Source organism: Rhea americana, unplaced genomic scaffold (genome assembly GCF_003343005.1).
Source record: "Rhea americana isolate MKP2758 unplaced genomic scaffold, rheAme1 scaffold_184, whole genome shotgun sequence".
Taxonomy (NCBI): domain Eukaryota; kingdom Metazoa; phylum Chordata; class Aves; order Rheiformes; family Rheidae; genus Rhea; species Rhea americana.
The window spans coordinates 659,512-678,915 of record NW_028185972.1 but is presented as its reverse complement, the minus strand read 5'-3'; the positions used below and the strand labels follow the sequence as shown (position 1 = coordinate 678,915).

General features: G+C 38.7%; 2 protein-coding genes across 3 annotated transcripts in view; one reads left to right on the top strand and one right to left on the bottom strand.

The window, feature by feature from the left end:
• Positions 1-386: 386 nt before the first annotated feature.
• Positions 387-15,177, bottom strand: EIF2S3 (eukaryotic translation initiation factor 2 subunit gamma). Its single transcript, XM_085302078.1, has 12 exons — positions 15,071-15,177; positions 12,943-13,006; positions 12,297-12,424; positions 12,056-12,177; positions 10,519-10,613; positions 9,101-9,259; positions 7,400-7,534; positions 6,386-6,480; positions 5,419-5,563; positions 5,083-5,252; positions 3,859-4,031; positions 387-1,110 (listed from the first exon to the last, which is right to left on the bottom strand). Exons 1-12 carry the CDS (start codon positions 15,137-15,139, stop codon positions 1,047-1,049), a joined length of 1,419 nt encoding a protein of 472 aa, XP_085158204.1. The 5' UTR covers positions 15,140-15,177; the 3' UTR covers positions 387-1,046.
• A 343-nt stretch (positions 15,178-15,520) lies between these two features.
• KLHL15 (kelch like family member 15) overlaps positions 15,521-19,404 on the top strand; it is a 23,334-nt gene continuing 19,450 nt past the window's right edge. Inside the window, exons 1-2 of one of the 2 annotated variants that reach the window (XM_085302075.1) lie at positions 15,521-15,595; positions 16,149-16,455. The gene's annotated coding sequence lies outside the window, so the exon portion shown is untranslated. Of the gene's footprint in view, positions 15,596-15,931; positions 16,032-16,148; positions 16,456-19,404 lie in introns of those variants that run through there. The other variant, XM_085302076.1, reaches the window with a different exon arrangement.

Genomic DNA, 19,404 nt, shown 5'->3' with positions numbered 1-19,404 from the left:
ATCAGAAGCACTATAAAAAAATGAAGGTATTTAGTCTCAACRCCATGTGAGGTAGAAATACTTTACAAATGGAGAAACTGAGTACAAGAACACACAATTCTTGTGATAAGGCAACACAAAATAAAATGAAAAAAAAGTTAGGAACAAACCCCAAACTGTTTCAAAGCAGTCATTCATCATTTTAACTAGCCTTTTCCGTATATTCTAAATTCAAGATCATAGCTAATATTGGCTCACTAGCTTCATAAAAGTTTAAAATAAGCAGTTTACTCCTGTATAAAAATGTCAGGTCACCCACACAGTCCCACAATGACAAACAACTACACCTTTCAAGTGAAACATGTTCTTTTTGTAAATTCATGCTAAAATAAGATCAAAACCAGTACTGCCAGTTCAGATCCAGTTTACTCATATTTCCGCTTTGTGGCTTTATCCAAAGCCCTTGTTAACACTGTAAGTGACAACTTTAAGTAGTCAGTCAACATTGCCATCCTACTTACAAAGGGTAATTAATACAGCCACAATCCCCAAATCAGAACCACACACATCTAAAAAACCAAGATGTTGTGCAAAAAGGGTACTAGTCTTCAAAGAGTTTGTTTTTTGTTTGTTTTTAATTTTTGTGCTGGTTGAACAATTACCACAGTTTTCTTACTCAAAAAAATGTATGAATTAATGAAAAATAAGCAATATTTCATTTCAATATTGGATTTATGGTTTGTGTGTTACACCAGGGCTGGCTTGACTGATATTAAACAGATATGTCTCAAACACAACATAAATTAGACATGCCATGAGACATGTACAATTAATTTCTACTAAAATGAGGATAATTAAACCCACTTCTATGCCAAATCTTTTACACTTTTAATGGTGATATTGACTAGTATTTTAGTAAGAGGGTAAAATTCAATAAAATGTACAAGGACAGCCATACAACTCAAATACAATGTTTGCACAGCTTCCAATTCCACTGTGAAAATATTACCCCCCCCAAATAGAAATAGGCACTTCATCTTTAAAAATGAAGCACTCATTTTCGTTCTTCAGTCGTCATCAACAGTTGGCTTGATTGTCACTCCTCTTCTGATTTGACCCCAACCAATTAAACTGCAAAATGAAAAACAGTGTATTTTACTTTTCACAACACTTACAAATATCCAAAGTAACTCAACATCCTTCTGTTATGCTTATGCCTTCAGTTCTCACAACATTTAGAATTTTCTCCACTCCCTCCCTTCCTGAAGCATCCTGTGAGATCTAAGAGTGGCTACTGGAAACACAGAATAAAGGACAAGGGAAAGAACATGAGTGTGTTTAATCAGGTAAGATAGTACTTATGAGTAGGGAACTAAACCTGAAAATTTTGTAACTTATATTGTAATAGCAAACTATAAACACTCTCATAGTTTGATTTCTTTCCATGTTTACACAAGTGCTGCATTACTTTCAAAGAGAAATGAAAATACGAAACAGTGACAGTGAGATTATAAACTGAAATACAATTCAATGAATGTATAATCTATACATGAAGTTAGCTCAACTCTCAAATAAGCTCTACTACTTATATTCAGCAATATCAAGACYGTCCTCTCCTTTTATAGACCACAAGCCTTAAAAAAAATTCAAAAGTTTAATTTAGTAAGCAACAAAGGTCACCTCTGGAGATCAGTATATCAATTAAAAACAAAACAACCCAAAAACTGAAGTATAGTAGCCCAGTATTTCCCACTTTTTGAGAACAACATCCATAGCTTATAACTTGTCACCTTGAATTCACTGTTCCTTGGAATTCCTACTGTAATCTTGTCTGTTTGGCCATTTGATGTTTGACCTCTGTGCTTCTATATATTTATTTTCTATTTATTCCTCCTGGTTTTTGCTTACTTTCTCACATTTTTTTCTTATTTCAGTACTTCATTCCCTGAGATTACAAGTTCCGTTTCACAACATCAGCTGTGTACGATCTTTATTCCAACTGGACATTACCATCCTCTTCTTCCTAGTCTGCTCCCTTCCCTTAACTTTGTTTCTTAATGTTACCTTCTATAATCCAGACAGGTATGCTTTGGGGCAAAATTAGGTTAGAGCTTGAGAGGGAAATAAAGATGTAAGGTACCTTGCAACAAAACACTAAAATCTGCATAGGCAGGCCTATGGTTTCAAGCACTGTTTCCAATACAAATAGTTTATCCTCTTCCATCTGGTTTCCCTGACTTAATTTGGGTCCTAATCTTTTCACTGCCTATTCAAGATAGGTTATCTTTTTTTTTTTTTTTTTTTTTCTCCCAGGGAATAGCCTTTTCTTTAGTATGTCAGCTAGCTCTGAGATAGAGGTGTGAAATTCTCAGGTGCTTTCCTGTTGATCTGAAAAAGAAACACCCATCCATGGATAAGATACTTAAAACTTGGTTCTTTTTCATACATTAAGGACTGTGTTAGGCTGGAGAGATGGGCAGAGAGGAACCTCATGAAGTTCAACAAAGGGAAGTGCAAAGTCCTGTGCCTGGCGAGCAATAACCCCACGCACCAGCATAGGCTAGGGGCTGACTGGCTGCAGAACAGCACTGCAGAGAAGGACTCGGGGGTCCTGGTGGCAACAAGTTAACCATGAGCAAGAAATGTGTCCTCATGACAGAAGGCCAACCATATCCTGGGTTCCACTAGGCAGAGTGCTGCCAGCAGATCAAGGGAGGTGATCCTTCTCCTCTACTCAGCCCGGGTGAGACTGCACCTGGAGTGCTCGGTCCAGTGCTGGGCCTCCTAGTTACAAGACAAACATGGATTTACTGGATTGAGTCCAGGGAAGGGCCATGAAGAAGATTAAAGGGCTGGAGCATCTCTCATATGAGGAGAGGCTGAGAGAACCGGGATTGCTCAGCGTGGAGAGGTATCAGGGGATCTTAATGTTTATAAATATCTGACAGGAAGGTGTCAAGAGGATGGAGCCAGACTCTTCTCAGTGTTGCCTAGTGACAGGATAATAAGCAACGGCAACAAACTGAAACACAGCTAATTGCATTTGAACATAAGTAAACAATTCTTCATTGTGAGTGATGAACACTGGAACATGCTGGCCAGAGAGGTTGTGGTGTCTCCAACATTGGAGATAGTCAAAACCCAAATGGACTTGGTCCTAGGCAACCCACTCTAGCTGACCCTGCTTGAGCAGAGGGATTGGACCAGGCAATCTCCATAGATGCCTTCCAACCCCAACTATTCTGTGACTTCTGAGATGAATGGTTATATTCGCTTATGTTCTTGCTCACACACAGAGGGCTGTGTAGGACCAAGAAATCTAAACAACACTTTTTCTTGTGCTATACATGTAATCTTACAGAAGACAGAACCAGTATAGTATATGTAGCCAYCTAAAAGATAAGTCTAAAATGAATCATCAAATCTGCTCACCATCCTCAGCTACCAGATGCTTGTGCACAGTCAGCCATTACTTTATGTCGCACTAAAAGTCACACAGAGCTCCACAGGCTGAATACCACCAACTTAGTGGTATGAGGAGGGGTTTCAGCTTAAAGTCAAGTAACAAATTTTCAAACCTGTTAAGATTGCCTACTGTTATCTCAATTACAGCATGGCTCTTCTGGCAACAAAACTGTGAACATCAGGGGTTTCCTTATATAAATAAGGGAAAGATAGCTCTGTTATAATGCTTCTTTTAAAAGATGCTAGAAATAGCATGAAGCATTGCACAAAAAAAAGCATCAAYATATTAGGAGAATCTACAGGAATTTTAAGAATAGACATACATTTACATACTCTAGAGCAAAATCAGATTCACACATTTCTTTAGGGGACATCATAATAATCAGGCCTTCTACCAATTTAACGCCAACTTACCGCCAGTGTTTCTCAACTCTTCGACTCAGGGCAATTTTTTCTCCCACTTCTGTGCATACAGGGTTAGTTAGCACAATTTTTCCCAAATCAGCCTTTACCGCACTGACTCTCCCTCCAGTAGATAAAGATCCTATGTTTACCATTAAAACTTCATTCTTTGATAATTTTTGCACCTGAAATAAGACATACAAAATTCTGAAACCTAAGCTTTAAAAATTGCTCACATTAAGTCAGTACTGTTTAGCAACAAGATGCCTTTAATGAAGAAAAATACCAGAGACAATATTATCTCTCGTTACCTAACTGCCACAAAAAAAGATATGATAGTAGAAGGATTCAAAGACTATAATTATCTTCATACAAATCATACAAAACAGTGCCAGTGGAGAAAGGTTATATTTTCATTCTTCTGAAAGCACAAATATGTAAATATGTTTTCCATTTAGTACTGCAGGTTCTTACTGTAGAGAAGTCCCAAGTAGATTGTGCCATTTTCTATAAAACATACAAAACTGCCCACACTATATTAGTAGCGAAAACATTGGCTCAGATATTGCTACAAACTGGAACACTATACCACTCTTTTACATAATCCTGATGTTCTCATCTCCCTTAAGCCTACATAAATCAAGACAATTTCTCAAAACAGAACACTTCGCAGAGGACAAAAAGAAGGTGGAAACAATTTACCACCAAATGAAGCAGCTTTTAGATTTTCATGCTAATAGTGAACACTATGATGCTTTAGTTTGACCTTCTGTGTAAAATGGACCATAAAATGAGACTGCTGTGCATGAAATTCATAGTTTCTTTCAAACTACAGCATTTCAAAAATATTTAGAGAATTCTTAAGGGAGAGAATCTACAAAAAGCAAGTAAGGAGTCAATCAATATGCTTGTAAAACTAGCTATTGCACAAACAGGCAGACAGCAAAGAAAAACAGCTACGAATACATTTAGAATACCTAACTTTACGACATATAAATACCTTACAGTATTTTAAATTATACTGAAATTAATTCTTACTCCTCTGAAAAGTATTTTTCTATAATATTACATAAACAGATGCCAGTTACTTCAGTGACATAAGCATACGTTAACAGGGAGAGAAAATTACTATACAAACCAGAAAAACGTACATGCTAACAAAACTTAACACAAAGAGTTAATAAACTACCAAAAAAGGAAAAAAAACACATAGTTTTTCCAAAAAGGGGTACAGACCTTTGCAGCTTTCTTGTCTCCTTCAGTGCGCACACCTAATAATCGCCTTAGCAAGAAATAGGAAATTTCTAGCTCTGTAAATATTTCAGGCAGTGCTCCAACTGCACCAAGAACTTGCCCTACCATTCGGTCAGCTCGACATAAAGTTGGATCAATCTTAGTTCCGACACCTAAAATATAACAAGTCACAAAGAATATAACTGTAAGATAGTTGCCAGTTTTACTTATTAACATATTYGAAGGAGATCTAAAAACAACAAATTGAGAATATACTGAGAATTCCCTATTAGCTGGGCAGCACTTCCAGAATATCTTTTTGTAAGAGAATATTCTTACCTATAAGGCCTCCTGGAGCAGCATATTGGAGATCATTGTGTTCTGCAAAAAGTGATACAATTTTGGAAAAGATTGGCTTGCACATGAGTTTTCCTTCACTGTCCTTCGACACAATACCAGGCCGGACCTCAATTTCCTGACCCACCTAATTACAAAGGTAAAAAAGTAGTTAACTGGTTGTCTCACAGGAACATAAAGCTACCTTATCACAGATAAGACCTAGTTTTTCCAAGATCTACTATTTATAGTATTTATACTATGGGCTAATGTAGAATTTCTAGGGTTTTGTTGCACTGTTTATTGAAAATTGAAAAATACTGAAAAGCTCTAACTTATAGCCGATGAAACACAAATACTTTTCTTCCAAATAGCTGCCTTAATAAAGGACCTTTATCAGTGATCATTCCAACACTGAAATTCTAACTTAATTTTTTTTGATGACATTTCATCCAGAAATGGTACAGCACTGAGGAAAAAAAAGAGGTAACTTGATTACCGTAACTGACCAGCACCAATAAACTACAAGACAAGAAAATATGAATTGTACAGGCATTCAAAGATGTAGTTTGCTTTCCAGTATAACAGATGTACCTATAAACATTTTGTTTTTTATTTTTCCAAAATAACTTATCAAGGAAAGTGGTCAGACAAAAAAAATCATTTCCCTCAGTTTCTGAAAGCAATGAAAAGTGGTATTGTTAGTAGCAAAAGTTAAGACTATTGAAACAAAAATTTATCAAAAAGAAAAAAAATACGGGAATAACAACCAGTGTTTCTTGCTCCTGTACTTTAAAACAGTAAAGTAACAAGTCGTAGATAGAAGGGAYAGATGCCACCTAACTGTATTCTAGTTTAAAAAGAACAACAACAAAAAATTTCAATGTTATAGATTCATTTTATACCAGGCACACAAAAACTCTCAGTACTATCACCGCAGTGTCTTCTGAGAGGAGGAAGACAATGTTACCTTTAAAACACCCTTTAGAATACTGCCACCAGCTACACCTCCCTTCAGGTCATCAACTTCACAGCCAGGCTTGTTGACATCAAAAGATCTAATTACTGAAAAGAATAAACAGTAATCAAGTTTATATTTAAGATTAGATTTTTAAAGAATTAGTACCTTTCTTCAGAGGTTTAGACTACTTCCCTGTTCTTACGAAGTTAAAGAACTACTTATAAATATTATAAATACCATATTTCAGCATTCCATATGAATTTTGTAAATACTTCATTCAGAATTTTTAAAGACTGGCTGATTATTTTAAATCAAATCTATTTCTGCTATTCAGAGACTATTTTTGAAAAATCTGTTCATATGTGCAGTTTAAATAAAGTTAAATATCAATAGTTTAAGAAGAAAGCCACAATCAACTATATTAAAAAAAAATCTTCAATCATAATTTCAATTTCCTTGCAATCTTGTTATAACATACAGAATTGGTATGTATTATGAAAACATGAGCTATAGGTCTCCTATGTTCTGTGTAAGTTGTTTTTTTTTTAATTTATTGTGGTGGAACTGATTTTTAAATACGCTGGACAAAAATCAAAATTTTGACAATCATGCCTAGGAGACATGACTTCTTATTACAGTAAATCTAAACAGGTTAGTCCACCTATATGGTCTACTGAAATAATTTGATTTGCATATATAACTGTGTCAGGACTCTGTTAAAAAGTGTTCCTTTAGTTGCTATGACTTTAAATTTGATGCAAGAAACGTGTAATTTTCTCATCTTTACTGCACTTTACTGCTGTTTTGCATATATACACACAGAATAATAAGTACTCCAAATTAATTTAACTGTATCTATTAATTTAAGTCTGAACAATACAGGAAATAGGCAAGTTTTAAACTGAGGCTGCACTGAACACTCCTAACCTTGCCTCTTTTTACAGCATTCAACAACATGCTACTTGAGGCTTATATACACAAGGCAAAAGACGAACCAAAATAGTAAGACAAGCATTTACATACCAATAAGCCTTGGTTCGGATGTGAAGTCTCGCAAAGGGACTGGAATTTTCTTCACTATATACTCACAAACTACCTCAATGTTGTATTTCAGTTGYGCAGAGATTGGAATAATTGGAGCTCCTTCTGCAACTGTACCTAAAACAAAATTAAGTTCAGCAACAAGCCTCAGCATAGTATTTGCAGAAACATATCCAAATTTTAACATTGTTAAAAGCACTAGCAAAGTTTAMGGCACCATTTATACCCATTTCCAAAACAAGAAGTATTAGAACACTACTACCCCTTCACCATTTTAGCTCAAAAGCCATATAGACCTACTTTTTAAGGCAGTTTGTGCTGCCCTCTGGGTGACTGCATACAAGTTACACAGCTGCTTTAATAAAGTTGTGAACAATAACACAACTTTCTCTTTCTCTTCTAAGAGAAAATTCACTTCTTTCTTGGTGATCAGGAACAGTACGAAATAAGTTCAGAGGATTTCTTGAGCTATTTAATTCCCAARTCTCAAGGGAACAATGGATACATTAGGGATCTCTGAACAGGAAGAGTTGTAAACATGCATACACTAGATAAAATCAAAGTAGTAAAGCATATCATGAAAGGAAAGACTCTAGTTTGGATGTTTAACCCTATGCTGAACAACACTTTACAAATTCTGTCACTTTCTGAAGGTGTGAACAGAAATATGCTTTTACTTAACCATTTAAGAATAAGAAAGGATCCTCACTGCTTACTTCAAGGCACATAACTGAGTCTTTACTKATAATTCCCAAGAGAAATCAGGTACCCAAATATTCGATGCATTAATTTCACAGTCACGTTTCATTCTGAAGAACCAGAATTCCTATCTCACTTTAATGATGACCTCCTCTAAGTTTTGGAATACAAATACATATTTTAGAGAAATCTTAATTTTATAGAAGGATGCATTGAATTATCAAGACTTGATAAAAAAAACTAATAGCATTTAATTCTCGTAACTCCAGTTCTCACAAAAGAAYTCCAAATTTATGTACCAAGCCACCCCCAACATAACTGTGATGAGCAGTTTCTGATGCAAGGCAACGATTCTAAACTATACAAGAACAGAACCACTGGATATTTTTGATGGTGATAACCCAGTCATATAGCTTTTTACCTGCTCCTGCTAAATCAGTTAATTAGGGGAAACAGTGGCAGCTCCTGCAAGACATGGAACTCAAGGAAATAGAACAAAGTTGAGCAGAAATCTATGGCTGGAGTAGGATAACACTGCTTGAATGAGTAGGAAAACATCGCTTGAACTGGACTTACAGCAAGAGATGAAAGATAAACTTTTTGTGAGTAGATTAAAAAACACACTTATACCTACAAGGTTGTCATAAAATTGCTGCCTCATTCTCCTCTACACTGCAACAAAAATCACAGTGCAGTCTCTAGCAAAGAAACAAACAGGGCTACAAAGAATAAACCATGTTTCTGTGAAATCTACTAGATGATTAGCTATTGCTATTGGCTTTACATCAATAACATTACTGTATTTAAGCAGTCTTGAACAGGGAAGAAACACGATTTCAACAGTCATATTTTCTAGATTACCAGATTACACGCACCAGCGTAATCCAAGTAAGAGAAACTTTTCTGCATACATGTAGGAAAACACTATGTCCCAACACTGAAGAACTTCCACCACTGACTGAATTTCTGCTGTTGAAAACTTACCTTGTACAAATGCAAGAATCTGTTCATACTGTTCTTTAGCCTGGCTCTCCTTTACCAAATCAATCTTATTTTGTAGAATCAAAATGTGCTTCAGTTTCATGATTTCTATAGCAGCTAGATGTTCTGAGGTCTGAGGCTGAGGGCATGACTCATTACCAGCTGAAAGAAGAAAAGTGACTGCAATATAGAAACTACAAAGATGCACAAATCCCCTAGCGAGAATCCCTACATTTTCCACCATGTCTTTACAAAAATACTACAATCATCTCTCGTTAACCTATATACGAAACACCCAAAAGTTAGCAATCCTCTACGTCCTTCCAAAGACTGTTAGCTTTAGTATACACACAACACATGACAGTAGAGATGGTACTAGTCCCCATTCTGCTTGCTCCAAAAGGAAACATGCATTTAAAATTTCCAAAGGTATTGGACAGCAAAATCGTGTCTACTTGAACTGTTCCATCCTTTAGATCTCTAGACAGCTGAGAACTGCCCATAACATAACTGACCTTTCAAAAAAAAATCTTAAAATTCTTCAATGTTTTCTTATCACCAAAGCAATAAAAATGCAAGACCCCTAAACTATGTAACAGACAATAAATACATGAGGCAGTGAAGAGGACTGTTATCAGCATTGTTTGGATTCCAGGTAGCTGAGAAGCCTTTGGCCTGATGAGTAATTATTATGTTTGATCCATTACACATCCTAGCTGCTCTGCTCTAAAGAGGCAGGAAGAACAACAGCTTATCAGCTACCTAAGACTATTTAAACTACTATAACTGAAGATCTTCAGATAACAACCATAYCTGAAGATGTTGTTCTCCTTTGTTGGCACGCCCTGTCCAGATAACACAATCACTCTTTATCACTGCAGACCACTACACTATTCTACAAATGCACGAAAACAAATTTTACTCACTCACCACTGTTTGAAAATCAGAACAAGAATTTTCTAAATCAGTATATATCTCATGTACCTTGCTCTATCCATATTCACCTGGTTTTACCATTTGTACAGATGGTTTTTGACTCTCCTGCATGGCTAAGGATACATATTTAAAGCTTCAGTGAAATGCAAACTGCACCTGTACACAAATGTATTTCCATGAAATAATACAAATTTTATTATACTATACCACCAGATTTCACCTTAACCTAACAATCTATCAACTGGGCCAAATACCAGACTAACAAGTGTTTTAGTTGAATTAAAAAAAAAGGGGGGGRGTACAGTACTTTTTTGCACCCTTAAGCTTTGAGCACCACTCGAGCTTTTTTAAACACAACTCTGTAACACACTTTTTACCCAATGATTCCACACTGTTCCCTAAATTTAAAAATCTATAWAAAGTACTTTCATGATATTAAAAAAAAAAAAAAAACAAAAGCTCTGTTTCTGTGTACCAGTTATTACCTATCAACAGCAGAGCTGCGTCCATTACTGCTGCACCATTCAACATAGTAGCCATCAAAATATCATGGCCAGGACAATCCACAAAAGAGACATGCCTGTAGGTACAAGGAAGGTCAAAAGAAATCCAAAGGCCAGTTATCAGCAATTTCTGTGACTGGTTTACATGAATGCTAAGCAGACACAAAAAGATTAAAAAYCCCCTTAAAGAAAAAACACATAACAAAATCAAAAGAAATGAACATTTCAACAGAGATGCTGAGAAGTGATAATTGAAAGTATTTTCATGAAAACAAAGACTACTGAATCAGCTACTGAATATTTTTTCTGAGTTTTAAAACTTGATACTGTATCTTCATACCAGATATTGCTTCAATATTTTACAGATTTACAAAAAATTAGACTATACTTAAATGCACCAAATGAAACACACACACAYACAAATACACACACACAGGATATAGAGTATTTTACTTTTTCTTATATATTTTAAAAGATGTCTCCCATTGTCCAGTTTTAGAAAATATGTCTTTAATTACATAGTTACAACTGCACTTTACTTCTAAGATTTATCAATTCTGATAACATTACAGCTGTTAGTTCCAATTTTACAATTCCACTGTGCAGCCCATAATAATTCAGGCACTACATTCTTGTACTATGTCCACCAAGAATCTTTGTTTCTTGGTAACGTGCCACCAAAGAGCAAGGAACTGATTTGCTGCTAGCTGACAAGTTTAAAAATCTACAATAAGCAAATAAACGGTAAGTAAAAAGAATCCAAAGCTTTCAAGCRATAGTTTAACAGCGTCTGCATAACTATGTTACTCCACCAAAAGCTGTTGTTAGAACAAATGTCCTACTGGGAATCTGAGGAAAGGAAGGAAATGCGTGATTACAGCAGTAACAGCGTTTTACACGTAAGCATGAAACAGGAATCTTGTACAACTGCCTTTGTGACTATTCTCATACGAACAATCAGTCACTGCAAAGACCAACACAACTGCTCTYGTTACTATGCTTGCAGCTTACAGCTACGCTTTATTAGAAATGAAGTAAATAAAGGCTGCCTGACCCCTAATTACAGGCCTGATCTCATTTTAAGCATCAAGCTCTCACAGATCCATTTTAAGAACTCTGAATACTTTTCTGCCTTCAGAGAGAAAAAATTTAAGAAAGATTACACTCCAAAAAGGAATTTCAAAAATGGATTTGTAGGGTCCACATTAGTTCTTACTTTCATGACTTTAAAATGTAAAATTAAGAGTAGAAAAATTTACTTCACAGTGTTAAAAACAACCAAGGACAGAAAGTTGTGCTCTTCTCTGGATTGTGCACCATCAGTAAATAAAAAAAAATAACAACATAAATGCATGATGATACCTCAGGTCAGGGGTACCCAACCTATAACCTGTAACAGCATGTGGTCTACCAGGACTAGTCGTTCAGGTTGCTGCTCAATCTTGTCTATTTTCAGTTACAAAAAGGAAAGCGCAAACAAACAAAACACAGTTTATATCCTTTGTTTTACAGCAGTTACCTGACTAGTTTAAAATTCCCTTTGGTGCCAGGAATGTCTGTAGGGAACTCATCTGGGGTGCTACTTCCACAAGATCGGTAACACTCTGGTCGGGAACAGTTTGGATCATCCAGCTTGTAAATCTGTAAATATTTTTTAAGAATTAGAGGAACTGCATCAAAAGGCAGTTACAAGCTTACATCCAATCTCAAATACATGAGTCAAATTAAACACATTTGCCARATTCATTTTAACGACTCACCTTTGCATTAGCATAACCTAGCTTGATTGTGATATTTCTTTCCAGTTCATTTTTAAATCTGACAGTATGAACTCCAGATATAGCTTTGACTACTGTCGACTTTCCATGGGCTACATGGCCAATTGTACCTATGTTTTAAAAGCAAATGTTTGTCAATAAACAGTTGTTTAATTTGTTTACAGTTCCATTACAATCAATGTATTATTACCCCAACCCTCTGGAACCAGTAGGTCCAAAGCTCCCATCAGAAGCACATAAGGATTTCTTAACCATTTTCATTTTAATACACGAAATCCTAAGATGAACTCTGAATAGACAGATCTTCGCATTTTTTGAAACTCATTCACTATCTAATTTTAAAACATAATAAATTTTGATTTATCAACTACTCCCCATCCTTCCTTCGATACAATATTCTTACAAAAAAATCAACGCAATTATCAAGTTAAAAGGGTTTGACAAGTCTCTTTCTGTTTCTTGATAACATTTAAATACACTATGTCCAGGAACTTACACTTGTATCTGTGTTACTGTCTGCTTCAATAATAACTTTTTAAAAATTCTGTCACATAGGTGCCATATGTTAATACATGAGCACCAGAGTCACATTAATATTCCCCTCCTTTTCAGAAATTTATTTCTTTACCTATATTAATTGTGGCTTGTCTGCTGATGACTTCTGGTGAGAGAGGCGTCAGCTTGGTAACATCCTGTACAAAGAAGACTTTACAACTTATTCATCTTGTATCTAAATGCTTTAAGAGTAGTATGCATGTCTTCCTAAAAATTATTTATTAGTTCTACTAAGCAAAATTCAACCAAACTAATTAAAATAATTCTAGATATGCATTCTATTGTTCTACAGATGTGAAATAGGACACTAAGGAACAAAACCCCACAATCAATACAGGTTACAAGGGATTAACGGAATATGCAGGTAAAATAACAAAACAAACAAAAAAACAAAAATAATTCCCCCAAAACTTGTTAGACATAACAGACAAATTAATTTTCCATGGGCTAAATGACCAATTACACCTGTATTTTTAAAGTAAATGTTTATCACAGAAGTAATGTTCCATCATAAACAACATGTAATTACAACTTATTGGTAGTACCTGATMAATCAGAACACTTACAGATACATTCAACAATGAAAAAAACACTCCAACAACTCTAAAGCAGCTTTTTTTGCGGGGGGGTGGGGGGGGGGCGTTATATGTCCAGATATTAGGCAAACATTGAAACCACTAAAATGTTCTTCTGTGCTATTTTTGAGACTGCTTGCAGATAATTTCAGGACCTGAAGGCTGATCCTGCACTGAGTGCATATGGGTGGGCTGATGAGTTCAAGCAAAGGTTMACAATGCCAGAAGAGTTCTCAGTGCAGGACAGCATACAAACACTTCACAAAGATGCATATAATATACATGCACACACATTAACTGGCATAGACAATATATGATTCTACACTGCCATACACACAGGTTCTGTGCACAGTGATGAAATACAATTTTATGCAGTTAAGGCTAAGTTAAGGTATATAATGAGTAAGCTCATTTTACTCATTATATTTTCATGAATTTTATTTGTTATGCTTTAGTTTATGCATTATATTTTCATTAATTACATGAGCTAAATGATCTGGTTCAATCGAAAACAAGTTTTGTCCATTTAACRGAGGTGCTACAGTATATACTTCTTGTACACCTAACTTAATGTGACTGTATCTACTGAAATCAAGAAGTGGGACATGACCTGCAGATGGCACTGTACAGTAGGATGACATGCACGTATACATGATGCAAAATCTGTCATCAACAGAACTGTTCCTGGTTCAAATAATTATGCATGTATGCATTTTTATCCTCAAGACTGGTATAAAGTTAAATTCAGCTTTAAGTCCCAGTCAAATGCAAGCAGTCAATGGTCAAACGAAATAAATACAAGATAGGGCTTAAATGTAATTCCTACTGACCTTCCAATTCAGCATATCTGTTCTTTTTCCAGTTGGCAAATACCAAGGCCAACTAGAAAAGGAAGTAAGTAAAGGAGCGTTTTGAAACGATTAACATGCTTCACTACTAAATACCAATATGCTTAAATATAACATGAAGGAAACTCCTGTGCTCAGGAACCCAAGACTATCAAACATTAACACTGTAAAGATAAAAATAACTTCTAGTTTGCCGAAAACCAGGTAGACGGCAACTAGTGGGTCTTCTGATCGGCCCTACTTGTATATATGAAGAGAAGTGAGACAGCTCCGGTTAGGCATTTTATAGCAGAGCCTACCAGGGCGAGAGACCACGACGACGGATCATCCTAGCGGACTTTGCAGAGCACACAAAGAGCAACGTGAGACAGGGCGGGCCAGCCCCCTACCCAGCCCCCTCGGAGAGCAAGCGGCCGAATTACAACGCTCCTCGGGGCAGCGCAGCGCCCTTCCCACCACCACCACCACCAGGCCGGGCCGCGCGGCACGTCGCCACCATGGCCGCACGACGGCCGGGCCTCCCCTGCCGGGGGAGGCGGCACGGCAGCCCGCCAAGCTCCGCTCCCCTCCCCTCTCACGGCTCCAGCAGCGAGRGGCTCCCCGGGCCCCGCGCCCCCACTGGCCGCGCCGTCCCCACCGGCCGCGGCCCGGGACCCGGGGCAGGATGAGGGAGGCCTGGCTCTCTTCAGCCTCCTCGCGCCGCCGCCCCACGGCCCCTGGCACGCGCCGCCTCCCCCGGGCCCCGCCGCCGCCGCCGCCACCCCCGTGCGCCCCTCACCAAGGTGGCGAGGTCCTGCCGGGAGAGGTGCGGCTGCCCCAGCGTCACTCCCGCCTCATCCCCCGCCATCTTTGCCCGAAGAGGAAGCGGGCAGGCCGCCGCGGCCGCCTGACCCCCAGCGGCTCGCGCTGCCGCCACCCCCCGCGCGGCACCAAGGCGCCCGGCTTGGGGCACCGCAGCGCTGGGCCGGCTCGGGGCCGCCGCCGGCCCCGCCGCAGGGGCGGCAGCGGGAGCGACTCAGGCGCGCGGCGGGGCAGCCCCGAGAAGGACCCCAAGAAGGACCCCGCGCCTCCCTCGCGCCGGGTGATGCAACCGGGCCTGCGGCAAGAGTCACTCCGCGTGCGCCGGCACCGCGAGCCAGGCGAGGGCCGCGCGTGTGCGCATGCGCACCTGAGGGAGAAAAGGGGGGGGGAGGGGGAACCGCGCGCGCGTGCGCGGGGCGGCTCCCGACGGGCAACGGTCGTGAGCCGAGGGGCCGTTGTGCGGGTGGAGRTGCTGAAGAGAGGGAGGGGGGGATGGCGAGAGGTGAGCGAATTAAAATGCATCGCTAGGGATGGTTTGTGCTTGGTCTTGTGCGCAGGCTTATGTTACTGTTGCCTGAGAAATTAGCATGTTTAAGTATTTCTGTTGAAAAGGGATTGTCTCTTRTCTTTAGAACTACAGGCTGGCCGGGCCCTCTGTTATTTTGTATTATTACTGTATATAATATGTAAATTGTAGTCTYTTCGATGCTGTAATTAAGATGGGGGCTGGTTTTGTTGATAGCTGTATAAAAAGAATGAGTTTCAGTGGTTTTGGTAGTAAAGATCAACTTTTGACAGTGCATATCTAACAGCAAGAAAATGCAGGTTTATTTAGCACAGTAAATAGGCATGAAGCAGAAGGGAAGATACGGGTAAGAATTACAACTAGATGTGTTTCCACGAACTAAAAAAAAAAAGCACATCTAATTTGATGTCAGGTCAGTTTGTGTTTTTTTACAGTAAAGTATTACTATATGTATGTTAGTAATCTTTGCTGGCCAGCTGCCTAACAAGATTTTGAATTTCAACTTTTTTCTTGTTGCTGTCTTTTGTAGGCTGAGTGCTTAGTGGTATAGAGAACAAGACCCTGCCCCAAGAATGAGCAGCTTGAATCTTTCATRCCAAACAGCTAAACCCCCCACCAAATGCATGCTGTTTTCAGATTCGGACACAAGATAAATGTTTTAAAAATCAAATAAAATCCCTGGTACGGTGATGACAGCCAGCTTGGAGCTTTAACAGAGACTATGAGATAAAGGCCAAATTCCCAGCCCTTCCACTTGGGAAATGGAACTATCTCCTTCATGGAAAGGTCTTCTTACAGGCATAGAGAATATTGCTACTAGTAGGATTTCTTCCAGTGTAAGTAACCATTATGTCAAATACATCCCATTCATCAACAGTGTCTTTGCTTGTTGAAAAATGTGAAGGTTCACAGATTTTGCCTGGCTTACTGCTTCAGTGAAAAAAATAGGTTTGGAATACACAGAGACATGATTGAAGTGTGATGATAAAATCTGTACAAAACTAGTATATATGATTTAACAGTGCTTGTAAACTCCCACTTTCACAAATACTACTATTCCCATTTCTTTCCTGAATAGATTCAGACATGAATTCTACTCTAAAAACCTAGAGCAAGTACATTGCTAGCATTTGTATTTTGAAGAAATTAATATGAGAATATGGCAAGAAACTTTACAGTACATGTAATGGTGTTGCCAGTGAAAAACTGTTTTGTCCTGCATACAATAGTTCTGCACAAGTGGATCAAAAMTGAATATAAAACTAAAATTATATACATCTAAAATATATGATGTAATTAGTATAACTACAAATGATATGTCAAATGTAAAAATAATTTTATTAATATATATTCTTCAGTCTACATGATGTATTACAATTTTTGATAAATGATCTTACTTCTGGGRAAAAAGTAGATACTTAAGACTGAATACACAAAGTGTGATGTGAGCATGATGCAATACATGGTTATAGTTGCCTGGACTTCTAGGCATGTATAATCCCTATTTAATGAAAATGGGCTGAAAATAGTAGACTCTGTACTTATTTAGCTATGCAAATTATTGAATAACATAGTGCAATATAAAATTAAACATTTTTTTTCACATTTACAATAGCCTTTATAAATGATTTAATCCTTGCCAAGAGCTCTGTCAGGCATCTGAAAAAATACACAAACCATTTCTCCTACTTTAAAATGAAATTATACATTTCATGTATTCTAAGATAGTCTTACTTTGATTCACTGTGTTTTCAAGTACCCCTAGTATGAAAAAAAATAGAAAAGACTGCAAATGTCTAATAAAACAGGATAAAACTTCACATTTTTAGGAATTGTCAAGTATATTACTCATATACCTATGCATATAAAGTAAATAAGGTTTAAAAATACACAAACGAAATGGCAAATGGTGTACTAATATAGTTGAAACACTTAAGTCCGTAATTTTATGGTAATAGTCTCATTTATGTGAGTGGGAACTACTTAGCAACCAAGATTGTACAGATGCCTAAATGAGAGGTTTCCATCCAAATCTCTATTTGCATTAATGCTAATTAAGATATTATTAGCAGTCATTGGCTAAAGTTAAAGTTAACAATCTAGCATTTTTAGTCAGGAGATTAAAATTATTTTGATTTTTTCATTAGAGACAAATTGTCCAATATGAAGGAGAGGGAGGTTTGTTTTGTTGTTCTTTTTAGTGTTGAGAATGAGTATGCCAAAGCTGTCAGTAGGCAGCTTGGCTTGGTTTGAGGTTGTCTTCTGTGGCAGTGTGGGGGAGACCTGAAGACCATCTTATACATAAGCTAGTCACAAACCGCAAGTGGCAAAATGGCATCTAAAACCAAAACTGTCATGCTAGCTCTTTCCACTTTTACTGACCTGTGAAGGTGAAAAGCCTGAAGAGAGCACAAAGTTGCATGAAGTTTGTGTTATATCATTTCTGTACAAGAAATACTTTCTACTCCAGTTTGTCTTTGCTGAAGCAGTTTGTGCTGTGAGTGGGTATGTGGTTGGTGCAGCAGAGGACATATATATCCTATGAGTAAGGGTGAGAATGTTTTTTCTGTGTGAGTCTTAGAGGACAGCCAACAGTAGCTGTCTTGGAGTCAATAGATAAATGTTCGTTATTTAACCATAAGTGCATTATAACAGGTTTTGAAGCAGTGACTGGGGAAATGGGGCAAATTTCCTGCATGAGTTAGTGCATGAGGTGAAATGGTATGAAGTTTGCTGAGTAGAGAGGTTAGGTCGTTGGGTATGATGGAGTGAATGGGAATAGGTTGATTATAGTGTGGAGTAAGTAGGCCATGAGGGAGCAGTAGGAGGTCAGTTAACAGAGTGGGAATAGCAGTGGGAAGTCTTTTGTGAAGCAGTGCCCGGGATAGCTGGTTCATTGTATGGAGCTATGAAAGGTGGGAAAGACGTTCAGATTGGGGGTGGCAGTTAGAGAGCAGTTATGCTCCTTTCATAAATCAAGAATGGGATGGGGGTGGTAATGAGAGACTGAAAATAGACAGTGACGGGGATGGGAGCAGCAATAAACAGAAGATGGCAATGTGTGGCCTGTTATTTAAAACAGTGGGTGACATAGAGGGTGATGGGGGCGGTTCAGTAGTAGGTAGTGAATGGTTTGGGGGTGTCAATGGCAGACCAAAGGTCTGCACAGTTTTAGCGTGCTGTCCCTACGTAGGTGGGGGGTGGGGAGGCTGGCTTTTTTTCCTTCTTGCACTAAAGTCACTGTTTGCTGGGCAAGAACAAGCGGCAGAAAGCAAGAAGGTGAAGTTTGGGCTTGGGGAGGAAGCTGCTCATCCTTTGCTGGACTGCAGCTCCCTGTGAGCGTCATGGAGTTTGCTGCTTGCAGGCAGCTACGCTAGCGAGCAGGGCCGGTGGCACTGGCCTCTTGGCTCCGGTGGCCTGATGCTCGCAGTGGCCCGCAAGAGGACAGCGAAGGCCAGCCTGCAGCTCCTGAGGGGGCCAGCTCTCGGGGAAGGAGTTCAGCCAGCCCTGGAAGGAGCTGCCGCTGCTCCCCATGGGTTTCTGCCTGGCAGCCAGGCTGTGCCGYTGCCCAAGAAAACGGAGGACAGAAACGCTGATGATGAACAAGACCTCTGCAGACCTGGGATGGGGCTTGGAGACCAGAGAGGGGAACAGAGCAGACCGCGGCGGGACCGAAAGCGGCCCCACTGCGTGGGGAGCACAGTGACAGGCCACACACAAGGGCCTCTTGCTGCTAGCGCCTCCGCGGTGCCCGGCCGGACGCAGGGGCTTTTCCCTTCGGGGCC